Below are 27,889 nucleotides of genomic sequence, written 5' to 3' on the forward strand. Positions count from 1 at the left end.
TACATGTCTGTTATTTCCTAATCATTCCTCCAAAGTTTCTGGGATCAAAGGATGTAATTTGGTACAAATGATTGGGAGAGCTGGATTTTCTGTGAAAGAAAAGCTTAATTCAAACCCAAATAAATATGTATTCAGTATGAATGGAAGCGTTAGTCTCCATTCATGTTGAATTGTATGCTTGCCTGTAGTCACATTTAACATTTTTTGATGCTCGGCTGACCTGCTGTGCACAAACGACTAACAGACTCAATTACAATTGCAATTGATTAAAATCCAGTTCCAATTAAACTAAGTCTTTTTCCCTATAATTTGTCCCATATTATCTAGTTTCTTTCTAGGAAATGTCTCAGGAAATTATTCAGAGTTTATGAATCCACAAAATATAATGTTACCAAAAGATCATATAAAGTAGGAGTATGTAGTGGTGAGGATCAGCTCTCTCTCCATGATAGCATGGAATAAGAGAAGAGTGTTTTTATTCTTGTTATGTGATGATGTGGCCGAGCGGAGCGATGAAGCAGCACAGACTAGCTGGTATTTGGTATTTTAAGGCTTTTTTTCCTCAGGACACTACCTTCTCAGAGTAGATTTATGTAATCCATAAAGGGTATTCACAACACAGCGGGCTTTAGTGTTTCCCTCAAGACGTTTTTTGCATTTTATCGTTATTCTCTGTCTCCTTTTTTCTCAGTTATTATTCCAGACACTCTCCACTGCAACCTATTATCTGATCGAAGCATAAATCTTGTTGTAAAGGAGGTAGGAAGAGCGGAGGGTACATTACACAAGACAATACAAAAGCTGAGACAGAGAGAATATGAGAGAGGAGAAAACGGACTGTAGGGCTGAGAGAATAAACAAAGGTGAAGGAGGATGTTCGCCACAGGCTCAATGTGAATGTAAGGATGCACAGGAGAGAGGGAGATGGGGGAGCGTGTGTGGCAAAGCATAAAAGGAGGAAGTGAGGATGAATGTAAGACAAATTGAAGGTCATATTACAGAAGGAATGTAAAACTAAATAAAGTAGGGAGGATGACACAGGGGATTCATTACAGTCGGATGTTCTTCAACCAACCAGGAGTACGTGAACACCAGGGGGCAATGGTCAGAAGGCACATGGAAGATTTAGTAGTAACTCAATTAATTTGAAAGAAAACAGAAATTCTATCCAAATATTTGTGTTAAGGAGGAAAACAAACAAAGAAATAGCATTAAAAGTTGGTTTATTTTAAATATGTTTATCATCGCAATAACCAATAAACTACTAACACAGGCCGACAGCACAGAACATGCCTACCACCAGCCTGACTCAGTGCCACTCAAAGTGGTAGTTGTCAGGGCTCAGGAGATGCAGGAGTGGACCCAAACGCAGAGGCCGGAATGCAGATATGATGAAAAAACTCTTGGTCACGGACAGGTAAACAGGGCTGAACAGAACTAGCAGAAGGAACAACACAAAACGATCCAACAAAGACTGAACAGAAAACCAGAACTTAAAGAAACTGAACTAACAAGGAGATGAGGTGCAGGTGGGGAGATGGGTGGAGAACTCGAGAGGGGAATGAACATACAGGGAGCTGATTGGCTGAGGACACACGGAGCGGGGCAGGGCTGACGAGGCTAACACAGGGCAGGTGTGGGGAAGACAGCAGGGCAGGGCTAACGAGTCCAAATGCAGGGCAGGTGTGGAGGAGTACATGAACACACAAATGAAACAGAACAAAAACCCAGAAAACAAACTGAATGCCATCTACACTAACCCATCCAAAACCAACCACAAACACAAACCCAAGCACACAACCCAACAAACCAATGATGCAGTGATGAACCGAGGGACTAAACAAATGTGCAAAACCAGGAGACCATACAGAACACAACATAACACCAAAAAACCACCTTAAGTCCAGGCAAGATGTGACAGTAGTAGCACAAATACAAACTTTGACCAAAAGAAAGATAACAAAAATTGTGAATGCCAGGATCAAATGATCAATTTTTATATGATTAACAGTGTTGAATATATCCATATTAAAATTAAACACATTTGGAGCACGATAGTGATGATGAATTGGTATTTGGGCTCATCTGAGGCTGTGGTGGTACATCAGACTAAAAGGTTGGGAGCCCCCAGCTGCTTGTTTTTGACTGATGTTTAATCCTAGCATCTTCTTAGGAGAATATTATCTGTAAATCAATTTTTACCCAAAAACATGAGAGGAGTTGGCAGTACTTTCTCCTGCCCTGAGTAATGTCTGAAGGGAGCCCACCATTCAGAAGTTTACAGCAGCTTGTAACCTGGCAGACAAAACACAGGACAGTTCACAAAACAGTGCAGTGAGTAGATGGTAATAACCTACGGTAGATGAGTTTTTATCAAATCAGTCCATTTTCTATCATCTGTATTTTGGCAGCTGGATACTGTTTAAAATAATTTCAGTGAGTGCATCTGACTGAAACAAAAAAATGTGATTTTCAAAGTGAGGGCCACATGTCCACTCCATCCTTACTGGAAATGATGCTCTGGAAAGCGATAAAACCACTTTGCAAAGATCCTGTCTGTACCACTGAGTTATTGTTGCTGTATTTTGTCTTCTCTTTTCCTTCATCCATCCATCCAACCAATGCTCTCCTCACACCACAGGACTTGACCTTTTGTCTTTCACAGTCATGGAGTCCTCCCTCTCTTATTACCTAACTCCTTCCCCCCCTCCTTCCCTCCATCTTTTACACCTTCCCTCCCTCACCTCTCACCTTCCTTCACTCTCACATATCGACCCCACCCTTTAGGGCTTCACACATGTAAAGTCCGATCATACCGTTTATGTCATCACTCTCTTCAAACTTCTTCGCCTCCTCTGACAGAATTTACGACCATCCTCTCACTTTCTTTCGCCTCTCTTTCTCCTCTCCTCCTCTCTCTCTCTCTTTTTCATATCTCCCTTATCCCATTTAGAGGAAAATCAATTCTGTCTTGGCTCAGGGTCAAAGAGCTGCAGCAGTAACCATCTCGGCTGTCTGAGTTGGTTAGTTTGGGAGGGGCAGGAGGTAGTCATCAAATGAAGAGCCTCATGCACCACTGACAGGATACAGGCTGAGTAATGACATGAGATTCAATTTGAAAATGCCTCATTTCCTGCATTTCCTGCCCCTCTGTGTTGTATACTAGTCAATAAAGTAGGAAATATTTTATTTGTTTATTATCTTAAATATATTAAAAGCATGTAAGTGAAGTAATAAGCTGTTATGGACAAGTTTTAGATCTTGCATCCTCCTATTTCCTGATCAGATTCTGACAGATTGGCTACATGTTTCCCAGAACAACTAAAAGCCCTTCGTCAACACAGTTTTACCCAGATTTGGAAGATGATAGTAAGTTAGATGATCACACTTTGGTGTTTGGTCAATCAGAGGACTGAATCCAGAAGGTATTTAAAACAGAGAACCACCAATCGCTCCGAAAATATACTAGCATATTATATGTCTAAGACCACAATTATAGAATCCTTTAGATGAAGCCAGGTTAAGGCCGGGGTACATCTAAAGGCTAAAAGTGTTTATCGCTGTTCTGAATGGCCACATTTAAAGATACAGAGGTGGCAGCAGGTGTTGCACACTGTTGAACACCCCAAAAATGATGAAGTTGGTAGAATACAAAAAGAGAACTTGAGAGAGAAGTCTAAATCCCACGTACTCTGTCACCTCGGCGTACCCATAACTACATGAAGTGTGTTTGCTTGTTGGATTGTATTTTCAGAGAGTTACAGTTACAATCGTTCCCACTTCATGCAGCGATTGGTGTTTGGAGGTGAGAAAGTCAGCAGAGGTTGAATTTCTCTCTCAAGCTCATTTTTCACTTACCATCACTTTTTGTGTGTACAACCGAGTGCAACACCATGAGTGCCTTCAAGGGAAGATTGTCCTGAAAATGTGCGCTGTTATCCCCATTTGATTGATTATCGCATCCTCCCCATGACAGCAGGCTTCAAGTGTGGCTGCTCGTATAAACGCTTTTGCCTATAAGACGTGGTTGGATGACAAATCATACAAACGAGTTCATTTTGAGCACAGCCGCCTTTAAACAGTCAAATGCTGACTGTTTTAAGGAGGCTGCTGCTGCAAGGACTTTGGGATAAAGTGTCCTCGAGATGGTCTAGGATCATTGTCTATATTCAGAACACTAATCTCAGCCATTAGAAGGGAAACAGGAAGCTGACCCAAGGTCAATGCTGACCTTGTTCTGTTTGTACAGCTTGTCCCCTTCTTATCTACCAAAATCCATACAGAGACGTGCGTGCACACACACACACACACACACACACATCCAATAGTCACGTTTTGGCTGAGGCTGTCACACATGGATGTTGCAGGGCTTCATATTCATGTCTCACATTTGAGGCCTCACGAACACTCCTGCCATCACCATAAGTTTTCTTTTTTCCTCAAGCAAAGTGTTGTACAGTTATATTCACAATAATTTAATATTTGGCCACATAACAGTCCAGTCTGTCACATATTAGCTCAGAGGGGTGAGTATTTTGGTGAAAAGCAGAAAGTTTGTGTCTCTGTCTGATAGAAGGAAAGATAGAGATAAAGAAAGACTTTAAGAGAGGAAAAGAAAGTGATCCCCATCCCATCCTGGGTCAGGCCTGCCTCTCTGTAATCACTGTTAGATTAGCTGCCCCTCTCCAGCCAGGACCACCTGGTTAAATATAGAAACTGCAGCTTTGGGCCTGATCCATCACTAATGCCCCTCCAGTCTTTGTTAACATCGCTGACATTCACAGAGGCCCACCATGTCTGTGTATCAGAGAGAGAGAATGTGTCTGGTGACGCTGTCTCTCACTGTCTGTCTAAGTGTGTATGTATAGGCATGTGTGTGTATTTGTGCATGTGTGTGTGTGTGTGTGTGTGTTTGTACCCATCCCAGCGTCTGAGCTCAGCTGGCAGCCCAGTCAGTCAGCGTGTGGGGGTCTTGCAGCAGACAGCTGGGACCGAGGTTCATCATCAGACTTAATGATGGAGGTTCTTGAGCACAGAAACAGCAGTGATGTTGGAGGCGGCCTCATGCAGAGCAGCTTGGAGTTGGGAGTTAGCGACAGAACCAACATAGGTGACGCCCGGAGCTGTGGGAGCCAGGGCAGGGCAGGGGGACTCGAGCTGACCCCAGACAGACTGCAGGGTGAGGGGATGGAGGAGGAACAGGCCGGGCCTCTCGAGGTATTCCACCCAGGGGAGGCTACAGAAGAACGAGACTCATCGATAGTAGTGGCAGAAGCCTTGAGGTGCCAGGTGAAGATAACAACACGACGTAGCCTCCACCTGCGTATAGCCAATCACACGGCACGAGATGTTTATGTACGGCTGGTGGGTCACGGGGGACGCATCGCCGGAGCCAGTACTGCACATCAGAGAAATACGCTGGAACAGAGTAAGATGAAGTGGCAAAGGGAGGAATACGAGTTAGAAATACATCCAGTTGCACACATACATACATGTTCAGTGTAATGCATCTTTTGTTTTGCAGTTTCCTCAAGTTTAGTGTCTTTTAATGACGTTAATCATTGTCAATCCCAATAAGTGCATTTCTTTAACACATCACATGAAGACTGAAGCACAGGCCTTCACATTGTCTCAGTGTGATACAGTTTTAAAATGTGTTTCTACATTTAAATGAATGAGGTACAATAGACGTGAAATGTGCAGTGAGTGTGTGAGCGAGTGGTTGGGCTGCCAGGTTTGTTGTGGCAACAGCCTGGTGCAAACTGTAAGTGTAATCTGTCAAATATTCTTAGACTCTCAAGAGACCTCTTTAATGTGTGTGTGTGTGTGTATGTGTGCGTGTGTGTGTGTGTGTGTAACTGTGTCTGTGTGTCTGTGTGTGTGTGAGTGCATGCAGCATGCACAATGTATAAAATTAACTAGAGAGAAATAGTGGACAGATTTGTGGTCAAATAACACTTTAACACTTTGACTATTTGAGTGGATATGTGGATCACAGAAGACAGCTGCGATGCTTTTATTCCCGTTTAAGTTTTATGAGGCCTTTTATGAGATAAGCAAGTTTCTTGACTTCAAATCCTAGTTTGACGAAGGCAAGGGCAAAATGTTACAAAGAAAGCCTTATTTTGTTTGACCTTTTGATGAAACTCTAATAAGGTATTGTATTATCTTATGATTGTGTCAGTAATTAATCATTACAACATGCTTGCAGTTTTTATTTAGATATGGTGATAATTTGATTTACAGAGAACTGGTGACTGCACAAGTTTATAATCTGTTTAAGGGAACATTGAGTCTGCAGGGTGGTCCTTCACAAACTGGACTCATTTTCAAGTACCTGTGTTGGCAGGCTTCCACCCTGCTGAAGTGTCCTAGAGCCTGACACTCAGATGTTGCTCTGTACATCTGATCCTGCTCTCTGTCACTTGAGACTGCAGAGGGAAGGCCAATAAAAGAGATTGTTGGATCATTAGTAAGATCTGGTGTGCGTAAGAGGAGAAAGTCTGCAGTGAAATGCACTGCACTTTGTAGCATTGTTGCATTATTGATACCATGCAAAACAAGCACTCTTAACAAGGAATACAACACGGCTGAAAACTTTTGTATGAAAAGCTAAAAATTTAATATTTCACAGACATTTAAAACTTTTCTTGAGTTTCAGGAGTCATGTGTGTTGCTTCAGTTAGAAGAGTTGAGAAATTAATCCAACTGACAGTGAAAAGAGCTGAACAGACAGTAGAGTAAATGAGGGGTCTATTCGCTCTTATAGGTAAATATACTGTACGTTGGAGGTGTTTGAGTGACGACGATGAGGTTTCATGGCAAAGATAAATAGCTCTGTCAACACGTTCATAACAGGGGAAAACCCTACTCTCCATGTCTCCGTGTGTGTGTGAGTGGTGACCACACAGGAATCTAGCGCCTTGTACTGTGAATCACCACATCTAAGGACAGGCTTGTTATTGAGCTAACTGGACAGAAATCAGACAGTATTTTAACTCTGGGGGGGGGGGCAACACTCAGGATGTCCTTCATCTGATGAGAAAACATAAAATAAAACATTTTCTACACATGAGGTCGGGTTTATTTTCTCAAGATATGAGATGAACTTGGCTGCCCACATAGGAAACAGTAAGCAGACATCACTGTTACTTACTGTGTGTGGTGATGGTCGTCAGTTTGTGGTACTTGCGAACAGTCAAATAGAGTAATACTTTAATTTAGCTGTAAATGGTTTTCCTCCTTGATGCACAACTTTCCCATAAAGCAGGAATAAAGCATAGTGAGTTAAAAATGAGAAGGTGGGAAGGAGATTCTGAATGATTATAAGAGTCTCTTATGACTGACATGAGATGCATACGGGTGTTTTTCAAAAAGGAACCAGGCATTACATGTTATGACATTAGTAGCCATTGGAATTTGTTAGAGTTTTAGCTTTTCACTTGGTTTGATTATTTGCAGAAACAGACAGAAGCCTCTTAACTTGGCATTACATTTGCAAATTAAAGTCAGTAAAGGAAACACAAGAATTCCGTTCATCGTGGATCAGTTGTACAACACTATGATCTACAGTATATCATCAACATTATTTGCATCATATGTGCCATTTTTGACTCTTATTCATACTATTACACCCCAGGTCTGCTGCAACAGTCTTTATTCACAAAATATGTTCAGACTTTTCATCACTCTATTTCCAGATTGTTGTTTTCCTCTTGTTTTTATCTTATTTGTTATTCTTATTTGTCTTTGAGTATTTTTTTATATATCTGTTATATTGCTCTATTATCTTATTTTAACACATTCGCAGGTCTGCAGCAAAAAACAGTATTTATTTACCAATACTATTCAAATGTTGCCTTTTATCATCACTCTGCTTCCAGATTCTTCCTCTTGTTTTATTCTCTTTTTCTCCTGCTTTCCTGTTTTCGAGTTTAACGCGCCCCTCGCTTTTTCTTTCTTCGAGTTCACTCACTCATCGCCTTTTTGCTGACTCTGTTTCCATGGTAGCTGTCACCACTTGCTCCTCAGGTTTTTCACTCCCTCCCTCTCTGTCCGTCTTTAATTTCTCCCAACTTGTATTTGAAACAGTTGGCATGGTAACTGATTAGTCACTTTGGCCTCGGGTTTCTGTGGCAGATTTTTTTTTTGTGTGCGAGCCTTTTGATAAATGGAACAAAAGAGCATTGTGACATTTGTGGAAATCAAACAGCCACCTTACCAGTATGCAGTAATGTCTTCAGTATTTCATTTATGTTTCTCAGCCATGTATGGTGAGATATTAAATGCTAATGTATCTGAATTTGAAAATGTACTGCACTGTCAAAACTGTCAAATTTGTTGGAAATGTATGATTGCCTTTAACTGTGGTTGTAATTGTCCATTTTGTCAGAAAGAGTATGACTCTTTGGTTCATGCGCTGCAAGACAATAGTAACAGATCTAGTATTACACACTGAAACATATTTGTTGAATACTGATCATTTCCATACTGTAACAGAGGAAATAACCTCTGAAGTAAACTTTTTGGAGGAAAACCAACAAAATGTTTTTCAAGGACTAAGAAAACCGGGTTTCATTTTAAGCTTGTCAGTCATGCACTTATGTTATGTGTGTGTGTGTGTGTTTGTGTGTTTGAAAGAGAGAGAGAGAGAGAGAGTGTGTGTGTGTGTGTGTGTGTGTGTGTGTGTGTGTGTGTGTGTGTGTGTGTGTGTGTGTGTGTGTGTGTGTGTGTGTGCGATCAAGAGATAGCGTCTGGATTAGAGAAGTGTTGACTAGTTGAGTCATACGTCACTGGACATTTACCCCCCAGCTCCTATTTAATCCATAGCAGGAAGACAGCTGGGCTTATTTTTAACACACTCACACACACACACACATACACACACACACACACACACTCTCTTTCTCTCAAACACACACACACACAGGCACACACAGGCATACGTATTCAGATTCATCATGTGCACTGAGCCGTAGGTGATATTTGAGAAACTCATCATTAAGTTAACACCTCGAAGTGAAGAGCATCCACACACACACATACACACGCGGTTCTGCTGTCAGGCTGCATCACATCAGCAGGAATGACACTGCAGTACTGTTTTATTTTAATTTCGCTATAAATTGAAATCATTATACATAAACACAATAACAGTTAATACAGCATCATGAAGCTGGTGAGCCTGAACTGTATTACTCACACTGTTGCAGAGGGAGAACTTATGTAAACGTCCCCTGGCAGCATCCGTAGACTAAATGCAATGACTTGTAAAGCTGCAACATCACTTGGAAGAAAGCAGACAAGAACACTTGAATAAACATTTTTCTGTCAACTAATATTGTAATATAATGTTAAAATGAGGTGGGGTATTTATTGAACAATGTTAGATTATTGATTTTTCATTTTACATGCAAACAGTGTCTGATATCTGTGAGTGCTCTATCCTTAAGAAGTATCGGTTCGCCATCATGTGGCTAATGTGGTCAACTGCAGTGTAAAACAACCACAGCAAAGTGTTCTAATTACATACAATACACACATTTTAACCGTGTTTTGAGTATGTAACACATTCACACAGAAAAATTACAATTACAGTTAAAAGATATTGACAAAATGCCAGCATGCATACTAAAATCATTCGTTCTTTTAATATTGTGACACCGTTTCTCACAATTCTTCACGTAGGAGAAATGATGGAGTCATTCATAGCTGGAATAAATCAAGTGACTGTTGACGGCTGATTGTGTGACGACTCTGACAACAGCTCAGAAAAATAAAATAACAAACTCATGTAAAAAATATCCTTCTATCCTATTTCTTAAATTTAAACATTTTCAATGATCAGTGGTATAAATAATCTTGTTAAAACCATCTTGTAAAACAAAAATGGGATAGTACAGTAATTGTAAACTGCCAAAATAGTGAACTGTCAACATTAAGTCATGACCTATATAGTAAACTATAATATTAGTATATAGTGTAGTAAAAAAAACAGGGAGAGTATATCATTGAAAGGTACATAACAGACAAAATCGCCCCTCTAGAAAACACATCATCCCCTTCTGTCCAGGAAGACATGACCCTAACTTTGCTAACATGAAATTATGAATATGAGTCAGTAAAACCAATCTGTGTTAAAAAAAAAAAAAAAAAAACTGAATTCACTGTTGAAAAAATAACACCTACAGTAAGCTCTTCAGTCTAAATCTTACGATGATGCTGTTTTCATCCTTATTTTGCCTCCTCATAAGAAAGTAAGACATTAATTAATAGGATTCAGTCTTTAAATCTGTTATGTGATGCAGTGTCAAATGTTACATGTGTGTCTCACTCATTCGATCTCGTCTCGTATCTCTCACAAGGTGTTGTGTCTGTGAAGGATTCGGTCCCCTTGTCTCCTCTCAAACCTTCAGCCGCTCCCGCAGACACAGAGCAACAAAGTACTGACGTAGGAAACCCCGCTCTGGGAAATGACCTGCAGCCTCCCCGTGTTTCCATGGAAACCTCAAATCTCCGACCTCAAACGCCCAAAGCTGAAGATGAAATGGAGGAAGATGACGAGGCCAGCGGTGCACTCACCATCTCTGAACTTGTCTACAGGTTTAAAGAATTTGATATATTTATCAGATTTTATACTTTTACTCAAGTATTGTTTACAAATGCAGAACTTTTACTTGTAGTGAAGAAGTTTTACATTGTTGTGATGCTATTTTTACTAAAGTTAATCCATCACTGCAACCCAGATGAGGTAAAAAGTGGGCATCACAAATTATTGCCTTGAAATGTTACAAATTGATGATTAACAGTGTTGTGAGTATTTAAAAGGTAAATCTAAATCAAAATACAACAATGCACAAAACTGTGCTGCTTTCTACAAAACACACCTGCTGGTACAATGTATCTGGCATGTCTCCTGTCTGGCAGCCTCTCCAAACACCTGTTTGCATCTTTTTGGTGCAAACCTCAGAACTGTTCTACTTCCCAGCATCTCACTTAGGCCCCCAGAAGCTGCCTTGCCATTTTTTTGATGAGGACAAGTCTGTAGCAACATGTATTTGTGTAATTATCCTGTAAGAGTTGTAATCTTTTTTGCATTTCTGGCCATTACCTGCTCAGTGAACAGGTGTTTTGCTTTTTCTTTTGCTATTATTACAGGAAAACAGCTGCTTTGACATCAGCCTTTGAGAATCTTCTTTCGTCTTTCTCCTTTTTTGTCCCCTCTATATATACTATAATAATATGTTTTCTCAAAATGTATTTGAACGTGTCCCTCTCCTTTTCAGCCCCTGTGCTAGCATGCTGCCCACCCCAGTGGACGACAGCCAGGGAGGCGTCGACTTGCTGTTCTCCTCCCCGGTCCAGAGCCCCGCCAGGCTGCTGAGGGAGCTCCACGCCGACCCCGACATCCAGGCCCAGCTAGAGGCCGAGAGGGAGCGTGACCGGGCCTACGAGCGCACCAGGCTGGCCGCTAGAAGTCACATGGGTGGAGTCCTGACCAGCAGCCTACGCCTGCTGTCGTCCAATGAGAGAGTCAACGCCTGCGTGCTAAGTGTGGCCCGCTTTGTTGCCGTGGTAATGGGTGTCCTGTTTGTCACTGTGCCCACATTGCTGCTATTGCTGGAGTCAGACATCGATGTGTCATTCCTCCACGAGATCCGCCAGACGCCGGAGTTTGAGCAGTTTCACTACGAGTATTACTGCCCTCTCCGCCGTTGGATCCTGTGTAAGATCAGCATGGCCATGGAGAACCTCTGGTCAGACTGAAGAGGAGAGGACGAGAGGGAAAAGATGGAAAAATAGGGAGCGAGGAGTCACTGCGGGGAAAAAAAAGATGCCCAAAAGTCTGTCTTAACATGTAATTTAATCTTATAGTCAGTCTTAAATGTGTCTCTTGAGACAAAAGAGCAAATCTGCCAATCAGATGAAATAATTTCACTTGCTTCACTTGATGATGAGCAGGTGCAAAGCATCACTAATGAGGTAAAGGATGGAGGCCACAGCTGGAAAGGGCTTAAAAAGATGTAGAAAGATATTTTATTAAAAAGGGGCCTCAGATGGATACATGGGTGATGGATTCCCAGAACGAGGACGCCTCTTTGTACAACATTATTTCTGGCTGAATTACACTGAAGCAAGTAAAACTGTTTCACCTCTTTAGCAGCAAAATCTACCATCTCGAAGAAAGGAGAGAGCTCTTAATCATAGGATCCAATCACTTGTTAAGACGGACACTTTTGGCAGTGATAAACTGAAAAGAAAGAGGACAAGAAATACTGTAAGTGTTGGTGGAAGAACTCATGGAAGGGAGAGATTCATAAAAAGGAAAAATGAGGGAGTTCATGGACAGAAAAGAGTCAAAAAAAAAAAAAGTTTTGAAGAAGGTTTCGTTTTACTAGAAATTTGGTCTGTTCACTCCTGATGCTGATAGCTGATGCAATGACTCTTTGGTAAATATCACAAACCATTCTGATTGGTTCTCTTCTTCAGAATGGAGCGCCTGATTGGTCACAGAGCCTGTCAGTCATGACGGAGTGAGCGGAAACAGCAAGAGAGATGATTGATTTGTCACTGAACGCAACAATAGCCAGGCAGAGGTACATTATATATATTTAACAAACAAAAAGAGAAATATTGATAATTACTACCAATCTTAAATAAGTTGTTTTTAAAGTTTTGTACATTTTTATGTGATCCAGATCTTTCAGGAATTTTTCAGTCAGAGGATCTACTTTGAGCTTATTTTGAAATTAAGAGTTTACAAAAGATTACCAAAAAAAAAAGCAAATTTATTGAAGTTTATCGGGGTGATGGGTGTTGAGAAATTTAAGCTATTTTTTGAGACTACTGTCAGCGTTTGTTGACGTGGTAGCATCCTGGGTTTTTCCTACAGAGGCTATAGCACAAATCTTTTACACAGACCACAGATATCAACTGTTTCAGATTATGTGATGTCATTTTGGAAACAGGAGGGCGGCATGAGAGGATTACCAGTCTGTTTGTGATGATAAAACATTCTTGTGTTTTGTTGAACTACTAAATGTCTTCTGAGATAAATGTTGGGTCACTAATTAAGGCTACAAGTGCATCTTTTGGTATGTTTTAAGAGAGTTTGAACAGAAAACGTATAAAGAAATGATGGGTTACTAATAGAAAAAGTTACCGTATGGAATAATATCGTCATGTTAGGATTCTTAAACCAGGATTTGGGACCTGAGAAGGTCACATGTTAGTTGGTGGGTTGGTTTTGGGGGAGCTGTGTTACAATAGAGTTGAATGTTTCAGTGGAAATTGAAGTGATAGAGTGGTATACTGGTACATGACACATGTAGAGTCAAGTGATGCGTTTCATTGTCTAAATCTCTCATACAGATCGTAAAGAGTTTGAGGTTGATCTGATTAAACGAACATGTAGGAGTTGCAGTTTCAGTTATTTAACTTAAAGAGGCGTTTAAACTAAATTAGAAATGATTTGTAGCCATTTCTAAGACTGTATTAAAACATCGAGTCGAGCATCTTGTCTTTATCGTTTAAATGACTGCAACTGTGTGCATCCGTAAACAGCAAACATGATGGTATTTTCTCATTTTACTATATCAGTGACCAACAGTACAAGCAGTTATAGGCTGTGTTCATGGACATTCACTGCTGATATGGCTGGGCTTCCCAAAAGTGTTTTAATACACAGGTAGATATTGCAGGTTGTCTGTCCTGGAAGAGGGATCCCTCCTCTGTTGCTCTTCCTGAAGTTACTTCCATTTTTTCCCTCATTAAAGGTTTTTGTTTTAGGAAGTTTTTTCCTTATTCAAATCGGGGATCTGAAGATAGAGGATGTTGTCTTGGTGTACAGATTGTAAAGCTCGCTGAGGCAAATTTGTGATTTGTGATATTGGGCTATACAAATAAAATTGACATGACTAGGTTAAGATTTTAACTGTTAGTTTATTGTTCAGTTGTATGGTCGTTGTCATAAAATTGAGCGAACACAGAATCACTTTTGGGAACGTACAGCCGTCATTAGATGGTTGTTCAGCACACAGATAGTGCCTGCCAGCCAGAGTATAAGGAGAGAAATACACAGAGAGAAATGACTTCAGATCAAATGAAAAAAGAAAAAAAAAGTTGTTCAAAATGTAGTTTGATTTGGATCAACTTCTCAGGAAAGGGCATTAGCAGCTTATGTTCAAAATAATATCAAAGCTTACGTTCAAAATATGTCTCTCAAATATGAAAAGGAAAAAAAAACTGCATCTAATCACTGCATACACCATATAGTTTATCCATAAAGTTCATACATGTCTTTCTATTATGAATATCCAAACACTGTATGTATTTATACCAAGTGTGTAGTCAGATATAAACATGGCTGCAGACTGTTCGTGTTGCCTCATTCCACTCCTCTACATATGCATCCATGTCATTGAAATAAAATTATTACTTCAACCAGATTTACTGCTGAGAGCAAATAATCGCAGTTTGGCCGTCATATACTGGAGACTAAACTCTTTTTTTAAAGCTCTTATACAGTAATCACTCTCCATACTTAATTTTCACTAACCGCTCTTTGTACAGTAGGCTGGCTGCTACAGAGGCCTCTGCAACGCATATAATCATCAAAAGCCCTTTCATTATATTCAATCAGATGTTGCTGCCTCATATTATTAATACACGTATATTATCATCAGCTGTGTTGTCACGTAACTCTGTAGACTTTATGCATTAACAAGCTTTATGCATATAGAAAATATGCAGTTAACAACAGGAACATGCTTATTTGGGACAAAGCATTTATTTTCCTACTACAGTACATGCACTGAGTTTCGATGCTGAAACCAAGCGAAGGGCCAAACCACTATGACGACGACGTTTTGCATTTAACATCACAGACTCTGAGATGAAAACAGCTTCACTGTAGTTCATGGGTGAATCTGATCTGTATGCACTGCTAAATGATCACCATCATCCCGTGACATTTTTGAACAAATATAAGGGGATATCATCTGACATGAACTATCATCCTGTCTTCACGTTTAGCTGTTGCTCCTCCAGTATGCACATGCACCAAAATGCTCGAGCGATTCACTGTAGAGTTTAAGTAAAAAAACAAAGGCTCTGTATAGGCTTCATGTACAAAGCTGTACAGACATAGTTCGTCCCTGGCTTTCAGCCTTTATTTGTGTGCTTCATCCTCCTCTAACTAACATGGGGAATCTCTCACTTGGCTCCTTTTGCTGACCTCTTAATGCAAACCGCATGCCCTCATCTGTAAATACTGTTTATAGTTGTGGCAAAAAAAAAACAAACAAAAAAAAACTATCTTGGTAAAGATTTCCTTTCTTTCTTCCCTCTGTGTGTCTTGTCTGTGTAAAGCGATCTAGGTATAGGCTTGGCTGTCTTGACCATCTTATGAATGCATGTTCTCTGTGTTTTTACCAAGAAGAAAAAAGATTAGAGTTCGAGACATTGAAGGCTATTCTCTCTGTGAGGTTTTGTGACCACATTTAAAAACCAAAGCACATGATATTCTGTGCTTTGGGTCTAATTTGAATCATGACCAATTTGATTTGACCTGATTAAACACATGTGGTTAGCCCATTGAAAATTCTGTTTAGCACAGTTGATCCAAAAACAAGTTAAATTATGTCTCAGAGGAAAAGGGAACGCTTTTTGATCGCAGCTTGGAAAAGATAATTTTACTACAAAGAGAAATTCTCAAATATTTGACTAATTAGCTTCATCGTGCTTTTGCTGTGTGTGAATCATTAAAATAAAGCCAGATGCTAAATGCTAGCGCTAACACCTGACCTCATTGCTAACGGAGCATGCTAACATGTTAGCTACTGTATATCATAGGCGGGGTTGGGGGTTCATTCACTTTCAGTGCAAACAAATCAAAAACTGCTAATTAAATCTGAATTATTAACTGAATCAGTTGAATTCAGAGACATTAACAGTTTAACAGTTTGTAATTAGCTGGTTAAAAAAAACACTAGAGTGAATGGAAATAAGCTCAACTCATTGCAAACAACTAAAGGCCTTTTCTGTTAATAGATCAACAGATCTAACAGATCTTTGGCCCCATGACACTGTAGCATTATATTAGTTTGTAGCTCATTAATTAGTTTAGCAGCCTTTATGAGTTTAAAAGGGAATTAACCCCTTTGAGATTTAGCTCTTGTTTTGAGCTACTGGACTTGAGTTATTGTGTTTTACAAACAGCATATACAGTCGGACCGAGAGTACAATTTTTGTTGCCTGTACATACATAAAACTGTGATTCTGAAAAAATCACACACCAGTTGATGTCACATCTGAGGTATAACTTAATACAACTTCAGACGTTTCTGACATGAGTCAAGTATTTACAAACCTTAAATGTAATTACCTGCCTTTAATTATCAGTAAAAATTTAACGTAACAAATATCCTTTGCAGACAACCAACACCTGGAATTGATGAATACTGATTAAAACACAAATACTGCTTTTACTTAATTTATTTAAGATTTTAAATATTTGAACTCAGGTCTACTGTATGCAAAACTATTGGACATCACATGGTACAAGAGGAAAATGTTTAATATATTATTTCAGTGTTGTGTGGGCATGTACAGTAGCAGATTCTCTTGCACGGTCACTTTGTTGTTTTGATTGTTAGTCAAACTGATTGTTCTGTTGTTTTCTTGGTTAGTCAAACTGTTTTGTTGTCATTCAGTCTCTTTTAATAAGCAACTCTGGGAGATTAAATTTAAAAAGAATCCGAAAAAAAGAACAACGAAAAAGAAAATAATTAATGATCCCCTCCCTTCTGGGACAACCAAGCCTTATAAACTTTGTGAAGTGAAAATTTTGAATGTTTGTATGTTATTTAAAAATAAAATATGGATTGTTTTATATGTTAATACTGCCACAATAAAGCTCCCTAATGAATATATATATTGAAATATGGTGAATATTGTGTGGATTATTTTTATATGACATTATATAACTGTTTTTATACAAGTTACTGTAAAGATTTAAGGGAAGTTAAATCCAAAAATCCCATTTCCTAAATAATCATTACCAGTTCCCAACATTTACTCAAAGCTTTGTCTCCATCATGTGATGTGAAAGTAATACTGCACTTTGTGTTGGCGTCTCTATGGTGATGTTTGTGTGAGCGACACGGTAACAAAGATTTCTGGGATACGGAGAGTGTTCAAAACTTGTGTGGACTACAGTAGAGAGATTCTATTTTCTACTAAATGAGAGAATATGTGCAGTTTTAGTCGGAAACAAATTCATCTAAACACCTGAAGTAGACCTTTCCGTACCTACTAAATAGGACTGCACAGAAATAAATGGAAGAGATGAAATCTGCATGGTAAGAGTGACTTGTGATTTTCTAAGCTGCATCAAACTATAGATGTTGTTTCATGGGACTCAGACAAAATCTAAACCATAAAGTGATTACTTATAAGATACAGCATGATTGTGTTATGTAAAAGTATTTTTTGTTTTGTGCATCAAAGATAAATAGTTGTTCTGCATCTTCTGTTTTAACAGGACAACACATTTTCTATCACAACAATTTATCTCAGAGCAACAGAAAGATGCACAAAGTCTTACTGAAGTGGTGAGGAGAAAGAAAACAGTTAGTGTGGCTAACAACAGTATAACACTTCATTATTTCTGAAAGGAAACCTAAGCTGGCCAGATCACACAAACACAATGGATGATTTTGAAAAACATCAACCACAGATGACTGTTCAAGTAGCAAATCCAACTGTGGAGACACATCCAACTGTTGAAGCAAAAAGTGCTGTGTCAGAGCTCCTGGAGGACTCTGGGAATTGTAGGCAGAGCATCAAGCTTCATGTTCTCAGCGACTCTCTCTTCAGTGAGCAGCAGAAGCTGAGGCACGTGTTGGACTGGGCTCACAGTTTCCTCAGCAGTGGATCAGAGGTTCACCACGAATTTTGCAGAGCTGACAGTTTGATTTTGGCCAATGAGAATCAGAGGGAAACAGAGAGAGGATCACCAGTATATAAGCATTCATCTGCAGCTAAATACTGTCATCAAGTCACCTGTATTGCAGGTAGTAATGAGGTGTTTGAAGGAAGGCAGAGGATGGAGAAAGTTTGGCAACTTGAACCATCACATTACAAAAAAAGTGAACTGAATAAACACCTCTGTAGATATAAACTTCCTTTTCCAGATGATCCCTGCATCCCGTTCTCCTTCACCCCAGGGAGAGATGAGGTAACTTGGCTTGAGAAGAGAGAAACTCCTGAAACTAAAAAAAATATGGAGCTGCACGATGCCACCCATAAACAAACACCTAGCCAAGACAACAACTGCAGAACAAGCAGTCTATCCATATCTAATCAAAGGCAGAGAGACACAAATCTAACGCTTGCATCATCGGATGGTGCAACATGTTTGATTGAAAGATCCACATCTTCCTTGAGCAAGGGCATTCACAGAAGCACAGATCAAAGAGATATGATTTATAAAACAGCTGAGGCTCAGTCAGAAAAAGAAGTATCAGGAGATCAGATGGAGCTGAAGAGAGCAAACATTGAGAGGAAGTTGGGACTAAAGGTTAGGGAGGGTCAGATGAATAATAAACAAAAGTCAAGCTCAGGTTTTAGGATGGATGCAAAAGATAACAAAAGCCACAGTGAGTCTGAGCAGACACCCAAACAAATGGAAAACACCGCTAACCCCAATTTTAGCTGTCATTTGAAAATATCGGCTAATCTGAGTATCTATGAGCAGTATCAGCTTTGTATGGATCACTTCAGAATGAGAGAAAGCCAACAAGAGACACCTCGCTTTGAATTTGATTCTCTCGACACAAGCGCAGAGATAAAAAAGCACCTCAGTAAAGTAAGCAGCAGAGGTGTTACAGCTGTAGACCTCACAAAAACATCTTCAGCTATTATTAATGAAAACCAGGACAGAACCACACACAATAGAAATGGGTCAACACTTGCCGAACAAGGACATTTGAAAACAACTGTGAAGGAAACACCAGCAGCCATTTGTGCTGAGAGCAAAGAGAAGACTGTCACCAGCGCCACACATTTGGACCTTGATAGTAACAAACATGGTGATTTTATAAAGAGAGCTGCAAATTCAAATGATAAGCATATTAAAACACAAACGGAGCACTTGTGGACTGCACCTGGTGATAATGTTTCTCCTGCGGAGGAGAGAGTTGCCGCTAACTCAGGTATGAAATATCTTTTTGAAGGCAAAGTATAAAGTTAAATGTTGCAGCAGTGCAAAGAAATGTGTCAAACACAGAATATTGTGGTGGGAAAGGTTTTAGTTTAGTTAGTTTAATGAGTGAAATGTGTCGTGTATCACAAGGATGATGATTTGTGTGTGTTCATGTGATCTGTCCGTGGTCAGTTTTGCTGCCAAAGAAGGTCGGACACCATCCTGGCGTGGATCGTCATCAGATGGGTGTCAAAGGTCAGAAGAAGAGAAATGGAGGTCAAGGTCCCTCCTGGAGGCTCTGTGGAAAGTCAAGCGTGTCCTTGTCTTCTCTAACAAATGGAGGCATATTGTCAAGGTAACAGAAAAAACAAACACATGAACATGATTTATTGATTTTTACAACAACAAACTAGTGATATTTTTCGGGATTCTCCTCATCTACGCTCACTCATTCAACGATGCTCAGCCTTATGGTTTTGAGTATTGCTCAAACATGAATATCAATAATTTGAAAAAATAAGTTATTATGGTTACGAGTGCTTGTACACACAACTTTAATCTACCTTGCTTTCAAAATATTTAAAAATGAACATCAGATTATTTCTCCAAAGGCATGATTTATAATTTCTGATGAAGTGTTTCTATGATGTTCTGTATTGTACCAGTGTGTCAAACTGAATCTCATCCTCTGTCTCCTGCAGATCTCAGTCAGCAGGAATAATCAAACTCACAAAGAAACTAAATGCACAAATACACACAAAGAGACACACACCAGAGTTCAAACTGAAACACACATCAACCTCTAGAGATGGAGAAACACCTGACGACCCCAGACCAACATCTCAAGCCGCAGGTGAGCATCAAACACCAAAATTATATTAACTGAATATCACCAACAAACAAACGTAATTCCTTTAAAATATATGAAAAAATAAATGACCAAAGTCATCACTAAGGCATATGACTGGCTAAATTTTAATGAGGATTCACTTGTGGTGCCACATAACAGAGATCTACTTCTGTTCCTTTGGGAAATTTGTTTGTTTGAAATTGATTACACACTTTATCAGGCATCAATCCAGCAGCAAGTCATAAGATAAAATGGATTTTCATTAGAGTTTGTGTTCATGAACTTGTTCTAATCGTATTGTAGGTACAAAAACAGTCACATTGAGAGGACACAGCTCCTATATGGGGACAAAAATCTGGTCCTCACAAGGTTAAATAATTATCTTAAGTTTAAGACTCTTCAGTTAATTTCTGAATTAAACTAGAATTAGACACAGAGCTGGCATTCAGCATGTAGTGATTTATACATGTAAAGTCACAAGTTTTAAAATGTGTGTTGTGTAATGAGAAGATGTGGGCAAGAGGCTATTAAACTAAACTGATTATGTGATAAGTAAAGTCTCACTTAAGACTTTTGTTACATTCAATTATCTTCAGTCTTTTGGTTTTTAAAAAGCTCCTGAGAAGAACTTTTAATACGAGTCTTTGTTTGCTTTTACAGGTACAACAGAGCACATTGATGTGGACACTGACTACAAATACAGTGTAAGAAATCTGTATTTCTGCATCAAAATGCATTTTAGAGCATAAAAACCTTCAAATGCCACTAACTGTATTTAATTTTGAAAGACACAGTTTCTGCAGGACAAAACATGTCATTAATGTTGATGTTTTCACAGTTTTGGATGTAATTCAAGTGCTTTTGCTGTCTATCAAATATCCTCTGTCATTTTTGTGGGTTGGTAACATGTTGGTACATGTGTTTGTGTTGTGGTCGTTACACCTGTCAGCCAGCAGGTGTCCCTGAGTGCGACCGCTGGCTGTGTCTGCCTGATGAGGTGTGGCTGTCCATCCTGTCTGTGCTGCCTCACAGTGATCTGTGCAGAGTGCTGCAGGTCTGCCGGCGCCTGAACACGGTGGCTGCTGACCACTCACTCTGTGCGTCTTTTTACTGCACCGGGCTTTCAAATCTCACTTTCAGAAAGGGACATGTTTAGTTTATAGTTGGTGTTTAGGTCAAGTAAATGTTCATTTGAAGCCTTTTACTATTTGGTCGTTAAGCTTTAAACTTTGGAGTTCATGACCTGAGTAGGAGGGATGTCCTAAATATTTCCAAGTTTTAAAGTGCGCGTGCGTGTGTGTGTGTGTGTGTGTGTGTGTGTGTGTGTGTGTGTCACAGCCACATGGTGTGTTCTCATGATGTAAGTACTTCCAGTGCAGTGGTGTACTGTACCACTCCCTGGACAAACATACAGTAAGATAACTCAGAGCTGCACCATCACATGCTCTCATAGCGGTAAACACACACACACACACACGCACACACACAAACACACGCAAACACACACACGCACACGCACTGTAGGTCACAGCCAAGGCACTGAAACACCAAAACAGGTACATGCACTGACAACAACATTTATGTTTTGCTCCCTCTTTTCGTCTCTTCTTGAAGGGGAAAAACTGAGGATTGAAAACTCCACCTTGTCAGACCGGTGGTTGTTGTGTGTGGGCCGACGTCGTCCTCGCAGTCTGTGTCTGTACAGCTGCAGCGGCCTGTCTGCCACCTCCAGTGGGCTGGAGATGTTTTTCTCTCTGTGTAGAAACTCTCTGGAGGTAAAACAGCCAAGCAGAACACAGCAAGTCAAGTCAACAGATTACTTTTAAGATCTTTTTATCATGGATTTTTTTAAATGATCACTGAGAGCAGGATGTTATTGTTTGGTATGAAGGAGATCAGACGGCAGCTAAAAAAAAAACCTGTATAGGATTTGGCCCTGATGCATTTTCTATTGACACTGTACATTTATTGATCCCACATCCTGAATCCATCCACCTGGTGTCAGAGTCAACAAAATATATATAAGTACAGTACATATAAAGTTACTGCAACACACTCAGGTTCCTCAGCTACAGCCACATAATATTATGTTGAAAATTATGTTAGTAGTAGTAAGCACATTACATTCTGTGCATCCAATTTTTTAGAAAAGTAAATTTCAGTTACAGTTTGACTGTTATGCATCAATACCCAATGTGCTTTATAGACTTTCTGGCTGAGTAGACTGTCTTTATATCTGTCTTGTCATTTGTCAACGACAGGAACTCAAGGTCATCAGTTGTTGTGGTCCTGGTCTCCACGGTGACCTGATGCTGCCTCTGATTGGTCAGCTGTGTGATCATGTGACCAGTGTGGACATGAGCTGGAGTGGAGCGACAGACACGGGGCTGAAAGCTCTGAGTGACGGCCGTGCAGGGTCAGTTTCACGCACACGTAAACACACACACACACACACACACACGCAGAAAGTGTACAAGCGTCACCATGAAAAGTTGTCGTTGAACTGTGAATATTGACTGAACATATTGAAGAGAGAATTTAATTTGTTGACAGTTTGCCCATGTTGTCATAAACATGTATCCTAAAGAAAGATGATACAGAGGTTTACTCAGTATTTATGGTAACTTTACATGATTCAGTTTTATCCATAAATCAGTGTCTTTAAAAACTCAAAAGCTGCACCAGACATCAAAAAACTGTCCATCACTTACAGGTTTAAATTTTAACCTAGCAGGTTTAAATTTTAACCTGCTAGGTTAAAATTTAAACCTGCTTATGGTGCATTTGAGAATTGTTATAAGGTTTTGCTGAGACACATACAGTCCGTGTGACATTCTCCCCCCACAACCCTACACAGGATAAGTGGAATAGAAAATGGATAAATGATGGACGTATGATGACTAAACTGTATGAATGGCTTTACAGTTTTCATCTTCATTTATTCTTCTTCAAAGGTTGAGACTGAAAGCTGTTGTCTTGAACGGCTGTCATGTCAGCGATGACCCACTAATGAAACTCGTAATGAGACATAAAGAAAGGTCAGTTTGCTGTTGTGTGTGTGTGTGTGTTAGTGGGTGAGCTTGTACTGTGTGCGCATGTCGGACCACATCACTCAAAACATGCGCACAGATGTGTGGCTGTGTGTGTGCTCCTGTCTCTTAAAAGAAGTGACTGACTCAGCCAATTAACCCTCTACTGCAACATCAGTTTTGGTTGTCAGGTGTGTATCATCTGGCTAAAAAATATGTCTTTAATCTGATTTCCGTCTGTTCTAAATGTGTCTTTACTGCCATTTTAGTGGATGATCCGTCCAGATATAACCAGGATGTGCTCAGATATCTGTTTGATTCATGTTGTTGTGCTTCCGCATTAGTCTGTGCAGGTTGGAGGTGTTTGGCTGTCAGTTCCTTACTCCATCCTGTCTACAGACAATATATGAGGTATTTTGAAAAGTAATAATAACATAATTGATCTTATTTTAAAGTGTAAAAAAAATTGCATATTGTGCTGTTGTTTAGCACAACACACCATGTCTAAAATATGTCTCAAACATGCTTAAGCACTTGAAAAAATGACTCTTTCTACTTTTGCATCATGTCTTCATATGTTTGTGTGAACCAATACATTTTTCCCTGCATGTACAGTTTCGGTGTCTGTGTTTTAGATGTGTCCTGGCCTCCAGCATCTTAACATCGGCCAGGTGCCAAAAGTCAACACACACAGTCTCACAGTGATGGCATCACAACTCAAATGTCTAATTTCCCTAAATCTCACTGGACTACAGGCAGTGAGTTTGAGATTTAACTCATAATTTAAGAAATGTTAAATGCATCTTCAAAAACATAAAAAGATTAAAGATAAAAAGATTTTATCTCAGATTTTTACAGTAAGGAGCCTTACCTTTAGATTGACACCTCTGAATTTTTAAGTCATAAACTCTCTGTTTTTTGTTTTTTTGTTGTTGTTGTTGTTGTTTTGTGTTTTTTACACTGTTACAGGTCACTAATGTCAAAGTGGAAACTTTGCTCCAGAGCTGTATCAACCTTCAGAGTTTGACCCTCAGTTCCTGTTCTGGAGTAACTGATGTGACACTGCACAGCATCAGCAAATACACACCTTGTATCAGGTTCAGACACACACGCACACACACACACCCTGACCTTAACCTAGTGTCGTCTAAAATAAATATAAACTTTCTGCTGAAAGCAAAAGAAATGTTTGTGTGGTTTGTACCAGTACGTGAATAATGCAATCTTGAACGCTTACAGCTATAGTGTGTGTGTGTGTGTGTGTGTGTGTGTGTGTGTGTTTATCAGATCCCTGGATGTGAGTGGCTGTAAGGCAGTAACAGATGCAGGCATTCAGTCTCTGGCTCTGGGATGTAGAAGACTTCAGCAACTGGACGTCAGCTCCACTGACACAGGAAACAGAGGGTAGGAGACATGTCACACAACAAACGTAGCTGTTTATGTCTTCGTGTTTGTCAGAATGTGTGTGTGTGTGTGTGTGTGTGTGTGTGTGCAGGAGTCAATGCTATGAATATGAGAGGTGATATGATACAATTCGATACAATACAAATGATACTATAGAGCATGAGCACCAGTGGTTCCTGTCTACTGCGGTAAGTGATGTGACCTTTGACCTCTTAAGCTGTGCGCATGTTTGTAGTGTTTCTGCGTCTCCAGATCTCAGCAATTAAACTGTTGAGTAAAATGTTATATGGATGTACAGGTACAATGATGTTCAGACATTATGTGAGCGTGTTTATGTGTGATACAGGGTAACTCTGTTGGCTAATTATTGCGGCGGACACCTCCATACAGTCAAACTCAGTTTCTGCCACATCAGCTCAGAGAGCATACTGAAGCTCTGCAGACGCTGCAAGCGGTAAACACACACACACACACACACACAAATACATTTTAATCTATCCAGAAAACACAGACTATCAGTGTTTGTCTTCAATAATGTCACAGAAGAGAGTCAACAGTCTCTGAAAACACCGAGACATTTTAAAGCGTTTATGAAGGTTCAGCTTAAGGTGTACTTTCAGCTCTGTGACGCGCTTTACTGCATCATTGTTTACTCTCCACACAGTTTAAGTTCAACAGAAACACAACTGAAAGAATGAAAACCCATGGACATAACATTAACATGTAGGTTCACAATATTATCCATGACAGTCCTGTGTTTCTGTGTCATTAAAATTGAGGATATTTAAAGCAAAAATTCAAATGTGAATACAGAATGGCAAAAATTACTTTAAACACAGCAATGCAGAGGAGCACTTCAGCTGATATTATTACAGATAGCCAAAACATACTGTATACACAGGGCTGTATGAATATACAGGAAGGTGATATATTAAAGGGAAAAAAAGCTGATGTGGGTGGTCTCTTCCAAGATCATGATGCCTTCATTCACTGTGCACTTCAGAGGTCACTAAGTGGTTTTAAAGTGATTAAAGGATGATATGTTATGGCTCCTGTAGATCTCTGGAGGTTCAGGGTGTCCCAACACCTTACTGAGACTCATGATGTTGTTTTTTTTTCCTTCAATCTGTCGTACATGTTGAGAACAGTAACTGGCACAAAACTATGTAGGGCTTTTATCTAGTATTTATTATTATTTATCTATTTTATTACACCCAGGTACAGCTCTTGGTTTGTGACTTTATAGCCAAACAATAGGTACTCACAGGGCCTCATCACAGACTAAATACATTATTTATATGAGCTGTGAGAAGGTCAACAAGAGTGGTACCCTTCATAATTGTTTAATTTAAGCAGCTTTTTGAAGTCTGAAAAGGTAAAACTCTCCAGTGTTTCATGACCAAAAAGTTCAGATTCGAGGAAAGCCTTAAAAATAAACTTGTTAATCACCTCACGGCTCCTCAGATTTTATCACATTTACCACATAAATCTGAGGTTGGAAACTACTGACTGAGAGGATGTTGAAATCAGTTACCAAACATGTAACAAGAAGGTTCACCTCATCATCACTGTGATGATAAAACTAAAATATGTCAGCTCTGAATACAACGACCAACTGTTTGATGTGATTCATTGAAAAACAGAAACAAGTCAGCTGCTAGTGGTGTAACTATGGGAACGATGTGTCAGGACGAAAAACAGAGCTGAACTTTATCCAAAATGTAGCACTCAACATCAAAGCCAAATATGTGAAAACTTTACTGTGGTGGCTTTATTGGGTGGCTGTTTGCTGTTAGTGCACAATGTTAATGACAAATATTTATTGTTTCCATGTTTCCTTCTTTCTGTCTTTAGGTTGAAGGTGCTCCATCTATATGGATGTGCCCAACTCCCCACTGAGCAAGAGATCAGAGACGTTAACACTACTGTTCAAGTGTATCCTCTGCCCTGACTCACACACACACACACTCACACACACACACACACAGATCTGCACGCAGCTGGATAGACAAACACAACATATTGAAGATAAATATTTAAACGATTAACAGTAAATACTCATCTTATAAGTATTGGATTCATACATGTCTATCAACAAAGAAAATGGTTAAATTTCTACTCTCATCATATTTATTCTTTTCATTTATACATTTATTCCTGTGATATTAACGGTCTACATGAGGATTATAATTTATGTTCAGGTATGAATAAAATATTTTTCTATACATGTTTGTCTGTGTTTCCATACATGGCCCTTTGAGTATTGGATGAACCCACTGACTATGGAAAATATAAACTCAATGGCAAACAAAAAGTATGAAAACTGTTTTTGATATTGAAGATTAACTTTTCAACCTGATTAAGGGGAAACAGAAGGTTATTTTATCTACTTGATCTGCAGATACTGGCCACACTTTTATCTTGGCTCTTTTTGGCTTGCCTGGAGGGTTTCTTCCATTTCTGATGCCGGACGTGGCTTCAACAACATTTGCAACACCATCTTAGCGGGGTTGTAAAAAAAAAAGTATCCCTTTTTGGGAGTGTCCACGTGTGATTATCAAAAAAGGAAAGAGATGGAGAAGGAGGGAGGATATAAAAGTGAGTTAGCAGGAGGGTTGAAACCATCCTGGGGCTGCCGTCTTTTCTCTTTCAGTAATGGGATTTTTTTCGGATATGGAGGGAAATGTAGTGATAAATTTTCTATTTGACATTGATGTGCAGTCAAACTCCAATAGGCTGCAGCAGTTGTAGCACTTCTGTTGTTCTTTATCTGTAACTTTATTGACTCAATCAGTTGTTTACTGAAGGATTGCCCCATTTTTGAAGCCACATAATTAAAAACATTAGAAGCATGGCATCAACAAGGGGCATGAGTGAGGAAGAACAAAGCCACCTGAGATCACTTTTTCACACCTACGATGTGGATAATTCGGGGCGAATTGAAAAAAATGAGTTCATTACCATTTGTCAGGAGCTCCGTGTTGAGACCCAAGAAGCAGACAGCATTTTCAGCCGCCTAGACATCGACAAAGACGGCACAGTGACCTTAGAGGAGTTCATCAGTGGCTTCAAAGAACGACACCAAGAGGAAGAAGATGACAGTGAACCAGGGGACGAAAATTCCTCAAGAAGTGAGAAGAAGTTTCCAAACAATGAGGAAAAGGTCATTTCCAGGTCAGATATCTGAGTCATATGTTCTTTTTTAAAACATCTGTTTGAGTATACTGTATGGTACATTACACTGTGCACAATAAAACCTTTATATGCGATGTGAAACTTTTTATTGTTTTGGCCTGCAGGGTGGGAATTTCTTTTATGGTAGACTGGAAATTGTGGAGATTTTGGACTTGAGACGTAAAATGAAATAAGATACAAAAGGAAAACTTCCAATAAATAACAGAG

The 27,889-nt window shown here is 39.5% G+C and overlaps 2 protein-coding genes across 3 annotated transcripts in view; both read left to right on the forward strand.

Annotated features, from left to right (window-relative positions):
* frmd3 (FERM domain containing 3) overlaps positions 1-15,447 on the forward strand; it is a 55,298-nt gene extending 39,851 nt beyond the window's left edge. For both annotated transcript variants that reach the window (XM_044373713.1, XM_044373721.1), the window contains exons 14-15: positions 10,365-10,602; positions 11,286-15,447. In XM_044373713.1, coding sequence (XP_044229648.1) covers positions 10,365-10,602; positions 11,286-11,766 — 719 coding nt within the window. In that variant the 3' untranslated portion in view covers positions 11,767-15,447. The remainder of the gene's footprint in view (positions 1-10,364; positions 10,603-11,285) is intronic.
* A 1,614-nt stretch (positions 15,448-17,061) lies between these two features.
* On the forward strand, positions 17,062-26,578 carry LOC122997514. The gene is made up of 15 exons (XM_044373700.1): positions 17,062-17,360; positions 17,543-19,214; positions 19,397-19,559; positions 19,906-20,057; positions 20,715-20,758; positions 21,004-21,151; positions 21,669-21,829; positions 22,316-22,470; positions 23,009-23,092; positions 23,428-23,494; positions 23,719-23,841; positions 24,053-24,180; positions 24,371-24,487; positions 24,834-24,941; positions 26,342-26,578. The coding sequence occupies exons 2-15, from the start codon at positions 17,708-17,710 to the stop codon at positions 26,436-26,438; spliced, it is 3,054 nt and encodes a 1,017-aa protein (XP_044229635.1). The 5' UTR covers positions 17,062-17,360; positions 17,543-17,707; the 3' UTR covers positions 26,439-26,578.
* The last annotated feature ends 1,311 nt before the right edge of the window (positions 26,579-27,889 follow it).

Source organism: Thunnus albacares, chromosome 2, assembly GCF_914725855.1.
Source record: "Thunnus albacares chromosome 2, fThuAlb1.1, whole genome shotgun sequence".
NCBI lineage: Eukaryota > Metazoa > Chordata > Actinopteri > Scombriformes > Scombridae > Thunnus > Thunnus albacares.

Excerpts from the sequence above, each read along its gene's own strand:
- LOC122997514 (XM_044373700.1), top strand. The coding sequence starts at position 17,708 with ATGGATGATTTTGAAAAACATCAACCACAGATGACTGTTCAAGTAGCA. Across the intron at positions 21,152-21,668 it reads GGCTGCTGACCACTCACTCT|GGGAAAAACTGAGGATTGAA; the intron begins GTGCGTCTTTTT and ends CTCTTCTTGAAG. Across the intron at positions 23,842-24,052 it reads ATCTCACTGGACTACAGGCA|GTCACTAATGTCAAAGTGGA; the intron begins GTGAGTTTGAGA and ends ACACTGTTACAG.